This window comes from Neomonachus schauinslandi, chromosome 8, assembly GCF_002201575.2.
Source record: "Neomonachus schauinslandi chromosome 8, ASM220157v2, whole genome shotgun sequence".
NCBI classification, from domain to species: domain Eukaryota; kingdom Metazoa; phylum Chordata; class Mammalia; order Carnivora; family Phocidae; genus Neomonachus; species Neomonachus schauinslandi.
This window is the reverse complement of record NC_058410.1, coordinates 27,304,723-27,317,863: the sequence shown is the minus strand read 5'-3', so window position 1 is coordinate 27,317,863 and position 13,141 is coordinate 27,304,723. Positions and strand designations below refer to the sequence as shown.

The 13,141-nt window shown below is 45.8% G+C and overlaps 1 protein-coding gene across 1 annotated transcript; it reads right to left on the bottom strand.

Moving 5' to 3' along the window:
* Positions 1 to 361: 361 nt before the first annotated feature.
* Positions 362 to 1,180, bottom strand: OLIG3 (oligodendrocyte transcription factor 3). Its single transcript, XM_021693630.1, has one exon. The coding sequence runs from the start codon at positions 1,178 to 1,180 to the stop codon at positions 362 to 364; it is 819 nt and encodes a 272-aa protein (XP_021549305.1).
* Positions 1,181 to 13,141: the final 11,961 nt, after the last annotated feature.

The following is a 13,141-nucleotide window of genomic DNA, read 5'->3' as shown; positions in this document are numbered from 1 at the left end:
TCCCTTCGCAAGTTTTTAACCACACCGATCCCGTCTTTATACAACAAATGCAGTTTTGACAAGAGCATATGTAAGTGAGAAATACTGGCGCGGCATGGGGAAAAGAAGCATGCATGCAAAACACACGACGTCTGGTTCGAGTCCCCCTTCGTTACCACCTAGAAATTGCAGTTTGGTTTTGGTCCTTTCCCTCCGGGGGTCTAGAAGGGTCTGAGATCTCTCACGCGGCGTGGGAGGCCGCAGGACCCCGCGCTCTCCCTCCCGCCGGCCGAGTGCTCAGCCACCCTCTTCCCTCCTGGCCCAGCACCGTGGTCCCTCCCGCCTCTCTCCCCTCATCCTCGGCAGCCGGGCCGTGCGCTGCTCACTTGAGCAAGTCCTTGGACTCGGCCGACAGCCGAGCCATGTTGGCGGTGGAGAGAGCGGAAAGGTGCGGCGGCGGCGGCATCTGGCAGATGGTGCACGGGCAGGGCAGCCCGGCCCAGTGCTGGAAGCCGCTGCCCAGCTGCAGCGCCGGCGGCGTGGAGGGCGCCTTGAGCAGCGAGTGGGGAGGTCGAATAGTGCCGATGGCCGGCAGCGAGGCGGCGGACAGCGGGGACGAGGCGTTGCCGGACGAGAGCGCGCCGCCCAGGATGGGGTGCACCGGGTGCACGGCGTTGGCGGCGTGTGCCGGGTGGCCGGCGGAGTGGCCCACGGTCCCGCAGTGGAAGGCAGAGTGGTGGCCCCCGTAGATCTCGCCAACCAACCTCTTCATCTCCTCCAGGGAGCTGGTGAGCATGAGGATGTAGTTTCTGGCCAGCAGGAGAGTGGCGATCTTGGAGAGCTTGCGCACCGAGGGCCCGTGCGCGTAGGGCATGACCTCGCGCAGCCCGTCCATGGCTAGGTTTAGGTCGTGCATCCGCTTGCGCTCGCGGCCGTTGATCTTCAGCCGTAACTGCTGTAGGTCCTGCTCCGACAGCTGCTTCTTGATTTTGTACTTGCTGCTCTCGCCCGTGGCCTTGGCGCCAGCCCGCGAGAGGCTTTCTCCGGGCATCTTCTGCACCATGTCGCCCTGCGTGGAGGAGACCGAGTTGAGACGGCTCTCCTGGTGGTGGTGGTGACGGTGGTGGTGTTCCCTCAGATACATCTCATCCATGTCCGGCGATGAAGCTCTGCTGGAGACAGAGCTCGAATCAGAATTCATTTTATTACAGGGGATGCGGCCCTACCGTGGGGAGGCTTTAGGTGGGAAATTAAAGAAAATCTTGAATTTAAAAAAAATCTGCGCAGCCCAGCGACCCACTTCTCAGCGGCAAGACGTGAGAAGAAAAGCTGAGGCACTGCCTATCCCCGCCTTTCACCCTCCCCACTCCCTTCTCTCTGGTTCGGCTGTTTCCTGGACAGCGGGTTGGTGTATGCTTGGACTAACCTCACGCTGAAAAAGAGGGGCTTTTATAGAGCTGCGCCGGAGAAAAGAGACAAAAGGAACCCTCCTATCTATCCTGGGCTGGTTAGGATGACGTGCCATCATTCAGGGCGGTGCGCTTTGCTGTCCCATTTAGCAAGGATTCCTATTCATATTCATTGTGGGGCCGCCCTGGGACACCTCTGCTCAGAACCGCTAGGAGCCCCAAGGCACAAAACCCTCTGATTGACACACTCACCGCTCCAGCTCGCTCCTTCCTGATTTTTTTTTTTAACTTTACTCCCCCTCCCCCGCAATTTCCCTAACCAAATCACACCTAAGGAACCGACGGACCGGAAGGAAAAGGGGCCGGGCAGTTGTTGGAGATTCCTCTGGGTTTGGAGAGAGGAATCGAAACCTTCTCTTTTCTTTGTAGCAACTCCCAAGTTTTGGGAAATGTGGGCAAAAGAAGTCCTATGGAACTGTTTCAAGGATAGAGATGCGGTTAGAGGGCAGGTTCCGCGCGCGCCGGCGGGGGTGGGAGGGAGAGGGGGACTGCGTGTGAATGGGCACTGTCTGAACTGGTTTGTATTGGGTTTCTTTTCCTAAACCCTGACATTGTGTTCATTTTGTTCATTAGGCCCTTCTAGTGTGGTTTCAATTTGATGTCCGTATCTGGTGAAGGCTTTGCCTCTGACACAGTTGTGGGGATGGGTCTCTTGTTTTTGTTTCTGCTTTTTTGTTTGTTTGCTTCTTTGTTTTTGGTCCTCTCGTTTAAATAAATAGATTACTGAAAGAATTTGCTTTGCACAGTTCTCTAACTTCTTAGACCTGGATCTGAGGGGGAAAAAAACAGAGCAAAACCAAAAAAAAATCCAACCCTGGCGATCCGAGAAGAGCAACTTGAGAAGGGGAGGAGAGGAAAGGGAACCGAGGGTGCAGGGAGAGATTGGAAAGGTTCCCAAGAACTCCAGAGAGATTGCTCCTGCTGGGGCTACCCCGCAGCCCCCAGACCCGGGCTCTCACAGAGGCTGCTGGGGCGGTCCCTGCCGCTAGCCTCCGGCCGCTGTGCTGGCGCACGGGGGGAGCATCTGCAGCTCGGCGCCACTGGGGGCGGGTGGGTCCACCGGGTGGGGCTGTCCCACTTGGGCGGGCCGGGGAAAGCGGACGCTCAGGGTCGAATAAGAAACGACATGTGTGTGCGTGTGTGTGTGTGTGTGTGTGTGTGTGTGTGTTCCGCAGCGAAAAGATCTGGAAAGCCCCTTAGGCGTGTGCGCGTGGGCCCTGCGGTCAAGTGCACCGTGGATTCTGGGGATAAAGGAGGCCTGGAGTTTGGAACCTTCGGTTCCAGTGCGGCGGAGGTCGGCGCGGATCTTTCTTCCCCCTTGCTGTGTTTTTGTCAATCGGGACTAACTAAGCAGTGTGAGGGGCGGGAAAGCAGAAACCCCCGGGAGCCACTGGGCGGTCTCTAGAAGAGCCTGGGCACCGCCACGATCTGGGCCCGGAGGAAGCAGAGGCTGATGTTAGGTTGTGGCTAAATGGATGGAAAGTGCGAAACCGAAGCAATCCCGGAATCTGGGTCAGTTAGGGCCTCGGACTGCGCGGCAGTCAGTACACATCTCTAAGACTCGAGGTAGAGGAGGCCTCACTTTCCAACGACACAAATGGAGGGATCTGCAGAAGAGGGTTGTATGCCCAGGCCCGGAGTCTGCACGCTCCGCGAGCCTGTGCCTCTTTGACAGTCTCCCCTCGAAAGCTGCGCTGGCAATACCAGTCGGATGGGGAGACGCAACATTGGAACGGATGCTTTTCTACACGGAACTTTGCTTCTCTGTAGGAAAAGAAAATGGCCAAGAGTCCCTCCTCAAGGCCAGGACCTTGGTGCCCTTGAAGATTGGACCCAAGCCTCCTATCCTCTTACCGCTTCCACCTCCGGAGAAGGGGACTTGATCAAAACGAAGAATCCAAGAGATTCGATTAGATATGGAAAGATTGATGTCCAAACGCGCGTCTAATATCCAAGCCAAAGAAATGTTTCTAAATTCGCCAGACGCATCCATTTGAGCTCAGACAGCGACAAACCCCGAACTACATATGAGAAAAAGGGTTCCAGAACATCTGCATATATTCGGACACAGTCCCAGGTGATGCAGGGAGGCTGGGTGGAGAGGCGTGGTCCAGACTACCGCCCTCTGCGCTTCTCTGCTGATCCCACCGGGCGACGGGGGAGCCCTGGGAGCGCTACACTGGAGGACAAGCGGTTTCCCACCCTTTTGGGCCAGTGCACAGGCCCGGCCTCCGCCGTCCTCCTGTACCACCTTCCTGACCCTTGGGCATCAATTTCGTTCTCTCTCATGCCCAAACTGAGAATGCTGTACCTCAGTTTTGATTTTGGGAAGTAGCAAAGTCTAGTTTGAGCGAAGGATTGCAAATGAAGTAGAAAAAAAATCAAGCTGCTAAAAGGTATTTTACCTTTTAAAAAAATCCCAATGTTCTCAGTGGACAATATGAAATAAGGTGTAAAATTTTCTCAAATTAATAGAGAAGGTGGCAGGGGAAAAAATAGGGAAGCAGTCCTTGAAATGCAAGCTGAACAACTCACTTTCGGGGCTGGAAAGACAAAGCCCAGGGTTCTGGGAGTCCGAACCAGAAGCCGCTCTTCCTCGGCACCGCCTTTCCACCGAGTGGGGGACGCCGGCCGCTGTGACCAGCTCCGAGGGGGGCCGCGTTAGGCGGGGAAGGGGTGCCGGGCCTCTGCCAACATGGCCCAGACCCTCTCCACCCTTAACGATTTTTAGCTCAGGTAAAGTGAAGGTAGATCTGCTCGACGTGGCACATCTGCCGTGTCCAGGCCAAGGGCCCTCGGTCATAGCCCAGGACGCGGCGCGCCCTCTCCTCCCTGCTTTTCTGATAGGCCTCTACATGTGAGTGTGAGGTGGTCCAAGATCCAGGGCCCAAGTCAGGCAAGCGCTTCTGGTGAGGCCTTCCAGGGGCCCAGACTCTCCTAGGAGGCTTGTTCCCCATTCCCTACCTCTTGGAGGGATCAACAGCGAGAGGAGGGAGAAGGAGTAAAGGAGCCACAACTTTGCTCTCCATAAAATGGGTTGATACTGAACGCGGCCCAAGAGACAGAGGCGCCCCACCAGGCTGTGCGGGCGCTGCTCCCCCGCGCTTGCCTAGCAGAGTCGCTTTGGACGCAGGGGTCCCCGACAAATGCCGCTCAGCCCCGAGCAGGAGCAGGCAGGGAGCTCAGAAGAGCGAGCTGCCCGAGGTCCTTCGAAAAGTTGTTTCTGCCGTCGCCCACGCCCGGCGTCAGCAAAGGGGAAAAGTAAAGGAGCCGGCGCTGGGCCGAGGCTGCCGCGGCCCACAGGGGGCCGCGGCAGCCCCGAGGGGCCTCCGCCGGAGACGCACCGTGACCTTGGCCCTGGCCAGGGGCCCATTCAGAGGGCTTCAGACAAGCAAGGAGCGGGAGCGAGCGACCCGGCGGCGGCGCGGGGCCGCGCTCTCCCGGGCCACACCCCGCGTCCTCGCAGCGGGCGGGCGCAGGGGGGCGGCGCGGAGGCGGGGGTCGTTCCCCCGCAACAGGTGCGTCCCAAGGCCCGCCGGCCGCTTCCCGCCACTCGGTCTTGCTCTGGGCAGAGCCTGGGAGTTTCTCAGGCTTTGTACTCCCCGGGCCAGCGGCGGGTGGGCGCGGGGACCCGGTTAGAGAGCCGCGCAGCCTTCCCGGCGCGCCCCGGGCGCACAGCCTCGGCACTGCAGCCCCAGCTGCCGAGGACCGCGCGCTCCAGAGGCTTCCCGGCTCTTCCTGTCCGCCCGCCCCCAACCCAGACCTCGCGGGGAGCAGCTCTTACCCTACGCCCGGTGCGTGCGGCTCGGCGCCGGCGCCCACCGCTCCGCAGCTCCAGCCACCGAGCTCGTCTCCGGAAGCTGCCCGCTCTGCCCGAGGCCGCGGCGATCTGGGCTCAGGAGGGAACAACCCTCCACTCCCTCGTCAGAGTCCGGAGGCAAGTGGTCGCGCTGGCTGACCCGCCGGGCGGCCACTGCCAGGAGCCGGTCAATCAGCAGCGTCCAGGGGCTCCCCTCGCTCGGCCAGCCTCAAACTTGACCGGTAGAAACTTTGGCCGAGCCCGAACGGCGGAGGCTGCCCTGTGGGCTTCACCTTTTAACCCAATCCCCCTTCCAAAACAAAAAAGATAAAAGGGAAACCCAAATATCTCTACGGATGTTCCGTCACGTGCAACCGGAGGGAGAGCCTAAAAACTAGCTGGCTACTGAGGAACTTCTCAAAAAGTAGTTTCTTTCTTTGTCGGAGTAAAACAATCACTTCACCACACTAGCAGTGGGGGGCGGATCATCGAAGCTGTTAGGTGGATCAAAGAAGCCGTTAGAGAGAGGGAGAGAGAGAGAAAAACAAGTTTTATAAAAATTAAATGTCAACATAAATCGTAGCCAGGCAGGGATTCTCTCTTGCAGCGGCGCATCCCGGGTGCTAGAGTGTGGCGAGAGTACTGAGCTCCGAGACCTGCAGTTGGAGATGCCAAAATTGAAATTCCAACAATTAAGTAGATGCTAGAAGGGCCAGAGAGGATGGAGCCGAGCCGACCGACTAAAATGTTTCAGTTTTTTGGGTTTCCCCATATTTTACATAATATCTTGAACATTGGCTCATCTGTCTAGTATTTCTCCTCATCTTAAAAAAAATCTGGCTTTCACACAGGAAAAAGAGCAGAAGTTGAAGGACAGCAGAAATTTATGAGGGGATAGTAACTGCTCTTTGCAACGTTGGATGTGAGATTGGAGGATGCAAGGAAGTCCCAGAATAGCATAAAATGATGAGGTGCTAATTATGTGAATATATAGACAAGTTAATACTTTGGCAGAACTAGAAGTTTGATTTTAATGATGCATAAGCCACAAGGCTGGCTAGAACTTACAGACTAATTATTATTATTTAAAGACTGACTTTAGTCGAAGAAGATATGAACTTCTGGGCTTCCTATATAGGATTTTCCTCAATTAGTGAGCATACTTCAGTACTCTTTCTTCTTTCCTTTCTGGTAACATCTGCTCAATTGCCAAAACTACTGAGTTTTCAATCCTGAAGAAAGCCTATAAATTGAAGACATTTTTCCTCAAGATTGGAATGTTTAGGTTGATTTAAATATCACTGGTGATCAATCACATGAACTGATGAGTTATATTAAAATTTGTATACTTACACCCACATCTGGGCATGTGCCCTGACATTTTGGATTTGTGGCTGCATTAATACCAGTGCTTTAAGAACCATTAAGTAGATGATTTCTTATTAGTATTTTATTGTTATTAATTTAGTTCTTTTGTGATTTTTATAAAGACACTGGATGCAGAATAGCACAGGATGCTAAATTCTGCTTTTGGAAGTTTTTGTATCATCTTCCTGGTATATTCAATTAGGTAGTTAAGTTCAACCCATATTGCTATATTTTTTGCTAAAGTGCTTAAGGAATTTTAGAGACAAATATTTTATTTTAGAGACACATATTTATTTTAGATACAAATATCTCACATAGCAAATGTATTCTTTTCATCTTGTGTTCAGTAATATTCATGTTTATACACAAAGTGTGTAAATAAATAGATGTCACAAAGAGATTAGAGTATAAGAACCTACGTATAGAGCAGCAGAGGATTAAAGAGATGTTACCATTTATGTCATCAGTTTATTACACTGCTTTTTTATTATAGGTATTTATACACATACGTTCTGAAACTTACATGTGTATTTGTGCAAATACATTAAAATATTTGTGCAAATACATTAAAGTATTTATTTGAAGGCTTTGAGTCCTAAATAAAAAAGGATGTTATTTTTCAAATGCTAATAGAAGAAGGAGAAACATTACACACCTGTTCATAAATAGAGTTGGAGTTAATATGCTATACTGACCTCTAACAAATACAGATTTACACACATTATTTTGAGAAAATGATAACTAAGGTGTCTGTCTGCTCCTGAACCTTGAAAAGTCAAAATGGCAGTTTTCAAAACTTAACATTTCTATGGCCGATTCATTTTATACAGAATCTGTGGATGGACTAGATCGAATCTGCTTCATCATTTCTAAAAGCAAATGAAAATATTATAGATGTTCCTTTCTCATTAGTCCATTATATTTTTCTATTTACAGATACGTTTTACTTTATTTGCATAACACCAACAGACTGAATGTAAAGTTTATAAAACCAAATTGTCACCATTTACAATATTGGCTGAATTTTCATCTGATGAAAATTCTGGTATCTTTACATCATATCATAATATATAATAAAATTGGAGCAATTATTCAGACAATTCAAACCTCAAGTCCTGTTATCACTTTTTTGGGGGTGGGGAGAAAAGAAGCATGCTGACAACAAATAATCACGTAAAATTTGTAGATATTTATTCTATATTTTACTTGCAGACCAGTCTGAGTTTCCTCCTTAACAACTGAAATGATATTCTCAATAGTACTGTATCAAACACTTGTAGTAAAAACATCTTATACATGTGGGATATGTTAATTTTTACAACATAAAATTATAATGGAAATTCATATCTTTTTATAACATGGCATTATTTAAGATATTGATGAAAGAAACTTGCGAATCTTCTAAACCCATATTTTTCCTAATAAATTTGTTTATTTATTCTACAACTTTTGTAATAAGAAATAGCAGAATATTGGACTACTTATGTTCACGGAAGCATTTCAATTAGATACCTTGGGACCTTTTTTTCCTCTCTTTTTTAGTATGGCAAGTCTAATAATAGGAGTAGACTTTTAGAAAAGAAACTTTGTAATGGGGGTGAGAAAGAGAAGGAGGTCATATAAAACACTGTGCACTGTGCATGTGTCCTTAGATCATAATACACAATCTTGATTCTGCTTTTGAGTGCATTTTGTAGAGTTGTTTGTATGAAAGTGCTCCCCAGATACATGTTTACTTTATAAACCTAGGGAAATGTTAACACTGATTCTAATATTTTAATATAAAGCACATCTGTGGCTGCTTTCTAAAGTCTGAGCAAGTTGGCTGATCATATCTACATGCCCAGGGAACTCCATGGTATTCTCCTGCCCCACTCATCATCCTGCAATATGTGGTTAGGTTTCAGTGAAATTGCCTTAGAGAAAGCTGTGGGAATGAGAACATCGACGAATCCTTCGGGGATGGGACTTCTGAGTACGGGGATGACTCAGAAACTGCTACCAACCTAAAGGGGAAAACTGAGAACAGTGTTAGACTGAAACCCTGCTAAGAAATATAATTTTTAATAGTAAATAACATACATACCCTAATGCTGCTGGACAGTGCTCCCAAATAAGTTCTTAATTTTTTCTATTGCCAAAAAGAGAAAAAAAAAAAAACTTTTAACTTTATTTTTTGAAACCTTTTAATGTTATACTGAAGGACAACTCCAGTGTCTCAACAATTGCTCATAATGCAGTAATGCATTTAGTTAAATTAGACTACAAGACTAGAAATGCATCGTTAGAAAAAGACCATTTTTATTTTGTTAACACGTATTTATAAGCTTATTTTAAAATTCTTTCCAGAGTCAATATTCCCCCTCTCTGGGAAATGGTTTTGTATGTGATTTATTTGTATGAAAAGAAAAATGTAATTAAGTATACACTTTTCAAGTTACACTTGCTATACTTACCCTCTCTTCTCATCTTTGATAAGTTTTGCCTCCTGTAAAAGTAAAGCAGTGGATAATAGCTCTTGTGCTCCCATTAGATTTATTAATTGAAGTAATTACATTACATGGAAAATAATGCCTTTGGGGACAGTAATGCCAATAACAGACACCCCAAAGAAAAATACTGCTAAAAGATAATGCATGGCAGGAAAGATGGGGGTTAAGAGTCTACAACCAATTCAACTTAAGAGTTTTAAATAGCTGTAGAAACTAAAAAGTAACGGGTATATGCAGCTTGGCATTGAGAAACTTTTTAAAGACAGGACTAGAGTAACAAGGGAATAGTTCCTCTGAACATTTGTGGGTCCTTCATGTCCCTGTTTGAGAAAGCCGTCAGTAACAAAGGGAACAAAAATACACAGCAACAAAGAATACAAATACACATGGAATAGTGTGTAGGGTTCTTTAATAAGTGGCCATGCTAACCAAAGCTGGCAAATGCCATGGGGTTATTGGAAAGATGAGCTCTCGGAGAGATATCCACTATTTTTTTTTTTAAATAACTGTTTTGTTGTAAACATAGAGCTGTCATTTCCCCATTGCTGAGAGTGCCCTTCTTACGATACGAAGACCAGAGAGAGATATTACACAAGCCAAGACGTCACACAACCCAGAAAATTTCCTGGATAGGATTTGCTGCTTACGGGCAGTGCTGTTACCTAAGTTTCTTACCATTTCTGAACTTTTGTTTTTGTCATCTGCACAATTAAAATAGTAGTACTCATTACATATACTATCATGAGAGCTAAATCATGTTTTGCAAACCTTTTAAAATCACACAGTATTATGCTTTTGAAACGAGATACTGTCTTACCCTGACTTCTGTATATATTTTTACCAGCCAAAAATATTTGTACGGCTTTATTCTTTTACAGTTTACCTTGTAAAAATATTATCTTGGTGTTCTTTTAAAATTGTCTTATATCTACCCTCACTATTAAGGCAGGACTCATCCTTTCCCATTGCTCCCACTCCCTGGCAAGTTGAGAATTAGTAATAAATATAAAGCATACCAAAGTACCTCTTAGAAGTTGGAGCTGGTACTTGGAAACTGTATGGCTTTTAGAAATAAAATTAAGGTATAGAATTCACTAGTTTTAGAAGACAGTATAAAAAATTCTGAGCTCCTCTAAACAATGTAGTTGGGAAGTTTCTGATTGTTTATTAGATATAAAGAAAGACTTTTGGAAGAAACATGATTTAAAATTTGTTTTTTCTCTTATGGAAATCCCTGGAAATCAGTAGGCTTATTTAAAATCTGGATCCCAAACAAAATTTTACAAGCTCAGTCTTGCTATTAATATCTAATCACACATCCATCCTCATATCCATGGCTCAGTGTGGGGATTCTTTGGGCCTATTAGACTAGGATTGGTCTCATACAGAGAAGCAGGTCTGTGGTATTTGCACTTTGGGATTTGGAAAACTTGCCAAACTTTATTCTAAAAGACTTTGCAATGACTGGTACTGAGTCAATCCTACTTTGATCTGGTCAGATTTCTTCCTATTTCTTCTGACTACTGGATATTTTCAAAAATCACAATATCTTAAAACTCTTCTTTAGAAGGTTAAATTAAAAACAGAAGCAAGAAGGGCATGTGCTAAAATGGAAAATTGTTTCTTGTTTGCAATGGTAGCATCACAATGTCTCTCCTGTCACATGAGGACCATCATCTCATTAAAATTGCCAGATGGGAGTCGGGAGTCAGGTATCTTGCCACTGATATCTTGAAAAACAAAACAAAACAAAACAGGGTGTTGTTCATTCATTCATTCATTCATTCATTTCAGCATTTCTTGAGTATGTCCTATATAGCACCTCAATTAGAGGTTCTGGGGAAACAAAATCAAAGAAAACATGACCCCCTGAACTCATGGTGTTATCATCTAGGTGCTAAAAAGACAAAAAGGCCAATCATCTCCTGAAAGACACTATAAATGTGACTTACAGTCTTTGGTGATTAATATTGGTCATTTTAACAGATTGGGCCCTTGTTTTGGAAGCACAGAGAACAGACCTTAAAGATACGTCTTCTTGTCTTAGGTTGGTTTCTCTTTGTGCAGGACATTTATTTAGAAAGTGACTCCAGAGAGCAGGAGTGGGGGTGTGGGGAGAGCAAAAGAGAAAAGGAGGAACAGTCAATGAAAAGGTATTTTGTCAAGCTGACCACTGCTATGGAAAACTGGGACTTGACTCCTCTTGAGTCCTTCTTGTGAGTATATAGAATGTGTTCACCCAAGGATGAAACGGAGAAGCATTTATCCATTGTTTCTAGACTCTCCCCTCCCATTGGGGAGGGCTGTTCATGACTAAATACCTCCACAGTTCTGGGCCACACATGTGGGAGTGACAAGGAAGTCCCCAAGCCCTCTCATGAAGCCCCAGGCAGAAAACAAGAGATATGCAGTGCACCTGCGGCCAGCAAAGGCTGAACTAAAAAGATGGGCCAAGAATATGAGAAGTAGAGCATAGGAAAAGTCTGTTAATTTCCCAAATGGAGGAAAGTGATGGGTAAGGGACATCTCTGAGGTAGGATGTGGCACAAAAGGGACTTCTAGCCCCACTATAGGACTGTGGACAGGACTGCCGTAATAGACATTTGGGGAGTGTTTGAGGAGCCACTGCAAGAATTGAGGGGAGCTGAGGCAATATACTTTGCCTCAGGCTAGTCCCAGATAGAACCCTTGGAGAGTGCTCCAGATGGGGAGTGCTTCCCAAATAGAGATCTCATAGAAAGTGTCTCACCAGCCTCTATGTCACTTTGGCTCTTCTATCCTCGGTCCTGAAGGAATTCCTCCAGATGGCTATAAGTGCAATCGGAAAACCTAATGCCCATATTTACAGCAAGTACATTTTTGCCATGAAGGAAATCTACCACGATGGAAAATCCTAAAGCCATATTGCCTATATCATTTCTTCCTATTTCTTCTGACAACTGGATATTTTCAAAAATCACAATATCTTAAAACTCTTCTTTAGAAGGTTAAATTAAAAACAGAAGCAAGAAGGGCATGTACTAAAATGGAAAATTGTTTCTTGTTTGCAATGGTAGCATCACAATGTCTCTCCTGTCACATGAGGACCATCATCTTATTAAAACTGCCAGATGGGAGTTGGGAGTCAGGTATGTATGTCTGATGCAGCCTAACAATGTAGCAATTGTGCATAAAATGTCTTGCCAGTCATGAACTCCTTAAATGTTTATAACACAATTATAACGTTAAACTTTACAATGTTAAATCTTTTTCTATAAACATAGAAATGTGTTCAATAAAGTTTTATAATTTTCCTGGAAGGTCTCACATATCTTTAGTCAGTGTCAATTCTCCTCAAATTGATCTATTGTTTCAGTAAAATGTAACAGAAAATCCCAATAGAATATTTCCTAGAACTTTAGCTAATTCTAAAATATATAGAGAGAGAAAAGTAAAGGACCAAGAAGAGGCAAAACTCTTCTGATGAAGAAGGGTGCAGATGAAATAATTGCGCTATCTAATGCCAGTCTTATTTTATTTTATTTTATTTTTAAAGCTTTTATTTATTTATTTGAGAGAGAGGGAATGAGAGACAGAGAGCATGAGAGGGAGGAGGGTCAGAGGGAGAAGTAGACTCCCTGCTTAGCAGGGAGCTCGATGTGGGACTCGATCCCAGGACTCCAGGATCATGACCTGAGCCGAAGGCAGTCGCTTAACCAACTGAGCCAATCAGGTGCTCCTGCCAGTCTCATTTTAAAGCTTAAGAAATAATGGCAGTGTAAAATCGTTACAATTGGCCAATGAATAGAATAGGAGGAGCAGAAAGAAATCTGTGTGAATGTCAACCATTGAAACATGATAAAAAGATTATGTGCATGAAAAGAGAGAAAGACATGGGAAGGAAATGGAAACGAAATGGTTATTCACATAGGAATTTGAAATTAAATCCCTACATCAAATCATAAACAAAAATGAATTTCAGGTGGATCAGACTTAAATTTCAAGAGCAAAAGTTTAAAACATTTAATAAAAAAATAAATTGATACATTTATGAT